Genomic DNA, 7,317 nt, shown 5'->3' on the forward strand with positions numbered 1-7,317 from the left:
GAGGCACTCTGGTGGTGAGAGGCGGCGCTGCACCTCGCCCACCGTCACCTTGTACTTGGAGGTGGAGCTGAGCAGGGAGAGGCGGCCGGGCACCGAGCAGAAGACCTCCGCCGGGTTGGACACGCAGCCCAACCCCAGGCCCTCCTTGGAGAGGGACAGGGCCGAGAGGGAGGAGCCGTTCAGCTTGGAGGGGAGGGGGACTGGGGGAGGGAGGGAGGGAGAGGGGAGAGGGGAGAGAAGGGAGGGAGAGGGAAGGAGAGGGAGAGAGGTAGAGGGGGGAGAGTAGGGAGGGAAGAGAGGGAGAGGGAGGGGGGTAAGGGAGGGAGGGAAGGGAGGGAAGGGAGGAAGGGGAGGGAGAGGGAGGGAGAGGGGGGAGAAAAGAGCAGTTTTAAAATAACTTTTCAAACTTCATGGCCACAAAGTCTGAGGCCAGATCAAATGTATAATTTGACCTAATTGTTTATAATTACTATAAAGAGTCTAAACGAGGCGCTACGTGTTTGACTTTTTAATCCATCGGCCCATTCGCTGTTGTTTAACCTGAGTTGGTGAGCATGAACAAATGCAGGCTTGTTGATCATGATCTTTAAAGAGCAGCTGGTTTCGCTTTGGTTTTTCACAGATTTTTTTTTTTTACATGTACGTTTATTCCTCACACCTATGATGAATTCAATTCACACTCGCTTATCTCCGCTCGTCTGCGCTGACTGATTTGGATAATGTTGCGTTTCTTCGAAATCACTTAATTTACGGTTTGAGTTCAGATCTCTTCTGTTAGGTTTGTGTACGGTAAAACGTATGAAACAGACTTAAATACGTAACATAATATCAAACGTGGACAGCAACACCTGTCTCCACTCTGAGAAACAGTGAATAGGATGTGTGACGGTGCGTTGAATCGGGCATCGATCTCCTGTCAGCCTGACAGAGGAGCGAGGCGTTGTGTTTTATGGGCTCGGCGCCCACTGAGCGGGTGAACCACGCGTCACACACACTGCAACACCACAACACTGAGATCTGCATCTGAATCGGTTTTGGCTGAAAAGGGATCAAGTCCCTTTTGTTTCGATTTCTTTTTTTTGTTGGCAATTGTGCTTTGTATTAACTCTGAACTTCTTGGCCCTTTATTCTCTCTCTCTCTCTCTCTCTCTCTCTCTCTCTCTCTCTCTCTCTCTCTCTCTCTCTCTCTCTCTCTCTCTCTCTCTCTCTCTCTCTCTCTCTCTCTCTCTCTCTCTCACACACGCGCACACACACGCGCACACACACACACACACACACACACACACACACACACACACACACACACACACACACACACACACACACACACACACACACACACACACACACACACATTCATGGCCTATAGGTCTAATTTACACGGAGATGGCAAAGATCCTGACATTTATCAACTATATAATATTTAATATGTAGGTTTAATATGTAGGCTAATATTATTTGATTTGAATTATTGTAATAATTATAGAAAGATAACTATGTGCCCATAGATCAACGAGGAAGCGTTGGATTCGGTTAAACGAGGCCTTCACAGTAAAGGCCTCTCAGTTAACCAGCGAGTCATAACAGAAACACATTAGATCGGCCAATATTACAGTGATCATATTCTGCTAAATTCACGGCCAATATACCACCCTTTATCAGGTTCTCTCTCTCTCTCTCTCTCTCTCTCTCTCTCTCTCTCTCTCTCTCTCTCTCTCTCTCTCTCTCTCTCTCTCTCTCTCTCTCTCTCTCTCTCTCTCGCAATCTCTCTCTCCCCCCCCTCTCCCTCTCTCTCATATGACCGTGAACAGTTCATTAAAATGTGTGCCTTTAGGGTAAAGTCTGAAGCCGGGTATTAGAAGACTTTCTGACTTCAAATGAAATAGCAAAACAGAATTATTTATAGTGTGCGTGCGCGCGTGTGTGTGAATGTGCGTGTTTGAGTGTACGCACGCGTGCTTTTTTGTGTGTGCGCGCGCGTGTGCGCGCGTGATTGTGTGTGTGTGCTCTCTCCCAGGTAGGCCTGCTGAACACGTGACTGCCTTACCTTTTTTAATGACGGAGTGGTCGAGGATGCCGAGGGCAGACGCTTCCTCCATCCCCTGTAACAGACAGACAGGCAGACGGTCAGACAGGCAGACAGACAGACATAAAGGCAGACAGAGAGACAGACAGAGAGACAGACAGACAGACAGACAGACAGACAGACAGACAGACAGACAGACAGACAGACAGACAGACAGACAGACAGACAGACAGACAGACAGACAGACAGACAGACAGACAGACAGACAGACAGACAGACAGACAGACAGACAGACAGACAGGCAGGCAGACAGGCAGACGGTCAGACAGGCAGACAGACAGACATAAAGGCAGGCAGACAGACAGACAGACAGACAGACAGACAGACAGACAGACAGACAGACAGACAGACAGACAGACAGACAGACAGAGGGACCGACAGGGGGACAGGCAGACAGAAAGACAGGCAGACATACAGGCAGACAGAGGCACACTGGTCAGCCATATTCAGCCTGCCCTTACAGTGAAAGTACACATTGTATACAGCGATACGATGAAGGGGGCTTTATTTAGAACTGAGATGAGAGAAAACGAATATAGAACAAATGCCCATTAGTGTTGCAGTTTATTTTTTGCTGTTGCTTGATATCTCCTAATTGTATTATTTCAGATATCCATTCTGACTATTTGATATCTTTATTGGACTATTTATTTAGTATTTGTAATGTGTATATGTATTCATACAATGTGTGCAACAATTCGTTAAACAAGGCGGGTTAGGCGAAATATCATATTTTCCTCTCAAATTCGATGCTCATGTGGATTCTATCATTAATTAAGTCGTTAAGTGGAGATAGACCTAATTGATTGGCCCAAGCGGTAGGCTCTAATTGAGCATATTTCTATTAAATTATAAATCATGATTCTAATTTATGCTAAATAATGATTTAACAAATATGTAGAATAAATGTCTGTCATGAAAGAGTGGCTAATAAAACAGTTTAAAATCTGTATGCTGGGAAAAGTTTAATTTTCTATTCAAAATTAAATGTAGGGATGAACTTCCCTTAAGTTCAAGGTTTTATTGTTGTAAAATCGTAAATTATTTTGACGAATTGTATTGTGTTAAGCTAAAGGCACAATCCGTGACCTAGGCTGGCATATAAAATTGTTCCAACAGATATCAAGATTCCACCAATAAAGGCCTGATCCTCAACCTTAAACCAACAACAACTCAACATTGCAAACTTTTCTTTGCCACCATCTTTTTAAGTTCCCATGTTATAACTCAACCTTCATTGATATTTATCTCGATTATCTTTATCTTTTATCACTATATGTGGGGCCTTATTTCATTACTATTTATTTATTAACGAAATCCCGGTCAAAGTAACAAATTAATTCCGTCAAAAGCATGCATATTAAAGTATCCGTCATGTTGTTGTTTTTTTATTGTGCCAACACTGTTGAATTGGACAAAACTGTCTCTATGTCTGTGTCTCTCTCCTCTTCGCTATTGTTTACTATTCATACGCCGCTTCAAACAGGCCGATTTAACCCGTTAATCAAACCAAAGGCCGTGTCAGCAGAGAGCGTTTAGCAGACACACGGCCCCGCGTGCTGACTCCTGCCTGCCGCTTTCTTCCGCTTAATGACCGCAGCAATCAATTGGACGCGGAGGATTTGCTGCAGCGCAGCGCGGCGCAGCGGCGCAGGATGCCGCAAACAAACAAACAGGCGTCTGCGGTCTGCAGTCTGCACCTGCCGTTCAATGAGACCGCTCAATAAGACACACACACGCTAAGACTTTTTCTTTTCAACCCAATGTGCGGTGGCTACAAAATAAAAGCCCCCAGTGACATGCGAGTAAAGCGCATTGTCTCGCGGCGTCAATGGGGTTAGAGCGGATAAACGGTGCGCGCGTGGGGCGACCGCATTAAGAATAAACACACCGCAGAGATGGAGAGGAGGAGGGATGGGAATCAGACCTTATGGGATAAGGAGGCCGGGTTGAACTTGAGAACCCATTTGTAATTTCGTTGTTTTCGTTAGGCTATTATGTGGACACAAATGCAGGCTATTAGGTCAACTTTTCCAAATGCAAATGCAGGTTTTCTTTGTATGGAATTGTCCGATTTGATTATCAGATGGTTTAACCCCGCGCTTGGTTTTTTTCCCAACATTAAAATGAGGCCTTGATTTAATTATCCACCGTAACGGAAGAACGAAATCTACTCAATCATCGATCTGAGCCTTTCAGAAGCAAACAGTGGCAGCGTGAACAACCAAACCACGGCAGGGATTTCTAAGAAAGGTCTCTCTCCTTGCAGGCCTGCATTTTACACACATTTACGTCAACCCATAACTCTTCAAAACATAACAAACCACAACGACACGACACAAAGTGTGAAACAACGTTTTAAAAAGCGGTCCCTACCCACAAGCCCACCTGGATGTCTTCTATGCTGTGGTGTCCTATGTGCATCCCGAGGGGGCCCTCACCGAGCGCCGCGGCCCCTTCCCCGAGGCCGTGCAAGAGCCTCGGTACTCCCGGGTAATCCCTGCGGGGATCGAGGCTCAGCGCCCGGTGGGACTGCGACAGGAGAGCCCCCTCCTCGGAGCGGGACCGCTGCGAGTGCCATGCGGCCTGCTGGTGTTGGTGGATGGAGTTGATGGATGGGTAGGGGTCGGATAGGTGCGAGTAGGCCGACTCCTGGCCCTGGGACGCGTAGGAGAGGGAGGACTGCGGGTACGGAGGGGGGAAGTAGGGTGGCTGGAAGTCGGAGGCCGGGGTGTGGCAGAGCGGCGGGGCCGAGGCGTAGGCCGCCTGGTTGAGCGAGGAGAGCTGCGAGAGGCGGCCGCTGGGCGAGGAGCCGGTCAGGCCGTCCGCGCGGTCCTGGGGGGTCAAGGAGAGAGTGGGAGTTAGGTCACTGACTAATAATAAATGAAAGATGACCTTTCAATAGACCACTGTTTTTTAATAAGTGACACTCTTTAAGACTGTCCGATTAAGTACGTAAAATTCAACAACGTGAAATTCGTGCGTAAAATTCAACAACGAATGTAAACTAAAATATAAACTAAAAACATTCAGATCGGGTCTACAAGGGTACTACTTTAGCCATGGGAGGACTGGATCTATTCGTTATAATTCCTATTCTTCTTCTGATTCCCATGGTTTCAGATCCCATTCATCACATCCAGCCTCTTCTCGCGGAGAGAGAGACAGCCTCCACGGGGGGCTGGAATGATGCGCGCGGGCACGGAGCGCCTCTGGCACCGCACGGTGTCACGAAGGTCACCAGCACGTGAACAGGTACTACTCTCCTGCACAACGCGAAACCTTGCGATAGCCCCGGGACGAGAATACACAACTCTGAATGATGCGTCGGGCGCTCCAGAAAGGCAGTCAAAACAATCAATCAAGAGAAATTACCGCCTTATTAACCACAATGTATATTAAACACAATATCAGTATATTAATAAGTGAGTTAACGAGATGTCATGCATGCAGACGCAGTGTAAATTAATAGGAAATACCAAGTTGGTAATGTCTTTTAATTTAATTTAAAAACATCAGAAAATATATAACCTACTGGCCTACATTTCTTTTATGTGCTCAACGAATTTCGATTTTTCTGATATGGGTCACCCAGATCGATGGCAGTGGTAGTGAGCGACGATGTCCATTCTAAATCTAGTTCACACCTCGTCGCAGATTCAGAATAAATGTATAAAATACAATGTAAGAATGTACTTTTTCTTTTTTAAGAAAACAACACAGATGATTGCGCAAAACTATTTAATAAAAAAATGTTGCGATAGTTTGGACATGGTGTGACAGCCTCAGCTCCGAGGGAAACTGGCTTTAGTTGATGCATGGTGCGCCGTGTAATCATCCCTGATAAAACGTCACAATACTTCAAACGCTTCTCTCCGCGCTTGAGAACTATTCCCGACGACACTTTGACGGCCAGCCTCGCGCTCTTGCTTTGACATTTGTTTCGTATTCTCTTGTGATCTACCGGACAGGCGACAGCCCGCGCGCGCCGCGAACTCAGAGCACTCAGTCGGCTTCTAATGAACAGCAGATGAAAGACTTAATATGGGCCTTCGTTTGAACAACAGTAAATAACAGATAGGTCAGGGAACTCACCATGGCCGAATAGGTGTGAACTAACATCTGGTCAGATTCTGGAGACCCCCCCTCCCCTCAAAATAAAATAGAAAATCAAGAGCGCGCGAGGCTGCTGACGACGTCGGAGGGATGACAACACATTCACCGCCAAATTATAATCCAGGCGATTTATTAACGTCTGAGGTGAAGATCCAGGAAAATAAAAAGAATAAACGGTAGCTTTTCTTCCGCGGGATAAATTGTCTCTCTGCCGAGTTTTGTATTTTTCTGAATGAGCGTGTGAATGGTGTCCCTGGCCGTCTCAACGAGCGCTCTACTTATAGGCGTCGCACGCGCTGAGGCGCACGGGGGGTGGGGGGGAGGGAGGGAGGGGGGGAGGGAGGGAGGGGGGGGGAGGGGTCGAGGGGGGTCCCACTCCGCTTAAAGAGATACTTGTCTTTCATGAAACCTTAATACACACTTATCCACTTATTCACTCCGCCAAACGCAGGCCTACTGCGATTCATTTCAATTAATTCTTTCTTCCATTCCTCGTGCGTCGAAACACATGATAAATAATAAACTGCTGGATTATAATTCCGGTCTCAGCATTCCGCATTACAATTAATACAGTCAGCGCAAAAGTCTTTATCCAAAAGGTTTAGGCTAGTATAAAACGTTACCAGGCTTTACGCATCCAAAAACAGCCAGCAAAAAACGGTTTTCCAGTTTGACCATATACATTGAACCCAGTCTTACTCACTACAGTCAGCAACGGAGCAAAAACACGTTAATACGGTTGCATGTCGCTTACCTGAGCTCCATACAGCTCGTTCTTGGAGCGAGACTTCCAGAGCATCGCGAGGCCGTCGGTGTGCTTCGCGCGGGTCTGCGGGGAGTCCTGCTGCTGCGGCTGGGGAGCTCAAGAGGGATGGGAGGCGGTAGAAGGTGGAGAGCGGAGTGAGTTAGTTGGAGAAGAGACTCTGGAGTTGTATGGATGAGTCACAAAGAGAAAGGGAGGGAGGGAGGGAGGGAGGGGGGGAGGAGAGGCTGGGTGGTGAAGGAGTCGAGAGGGGGGAGAGAGAGAGAGGGTGCAAACTTTGGGACGAAACAATACCACGGCACCCGGCCGCATTGTCCGCTAATTTTCACGGTTTAGACACGGGATTAAAACG

The 7,317-nt window shown here is 47.2% G+C and overlaps 1 protein-coding gene across 4 annotated transcripts in view; it reads right to left on the bottom strand.

Moving 5' to 3' along the window:
- The window catches only part of tfap2e (transcription factor AP-2 epsilon), an 11,381-nt gene extending 4,280 nt beyond the window's left edge, over window positions 1–7,101 (bottom strand). Inside the window, exons 1-4 of one of the 4 annotated variants that reach the window (XM_060043542.1) lie at window positions 6,957–7,101; window positions 4,475–4,921; window positions 2,048–2,102; window positions 1–200 (exon numbers count right to left, since the gene is read on the bottom strand). The exon at window positions 1–200 is cut by the window's left edge and continues 32 nt beyond it. In XM_060043542.1, coding sequence (XP_059899525.1) covers window positions 1–200; window positions 2,048–2,102; window positions 4,475–4,921; window positions 6,957–7,001 — 747 coding nt within the window. In that variant the 5' untranslated portion in view covers window positions 7,002–7,101. Of the gene's footprint in view, window positions 201–2,047; window positions 2,103–4,462; window positions 4,922–6,181; window positions 6,476–6,956 lie in introns of those variants that run through there. The other 3 variants (XM_060043541.1, XM_060043544.1, XM_060043543.1) reach the window with 3 other exon arrangements.
- Window positions 7,102–7,317: the final 216 nt, after the last annotated feature.

Source organism: Gadus macrocephalus, chromosome 22, assembly GCF_031168955.1.
Source record: "Gadus macrocephalus chromosome 22, ASM3116895v1".
In the NCBI taxonomy this organism is placed as follows: Eukaryota; Metazoa; Chordata; class Actinopteri; order Gadiformes; family Gadidae; genus Gadus; species Gadus macrocephalus.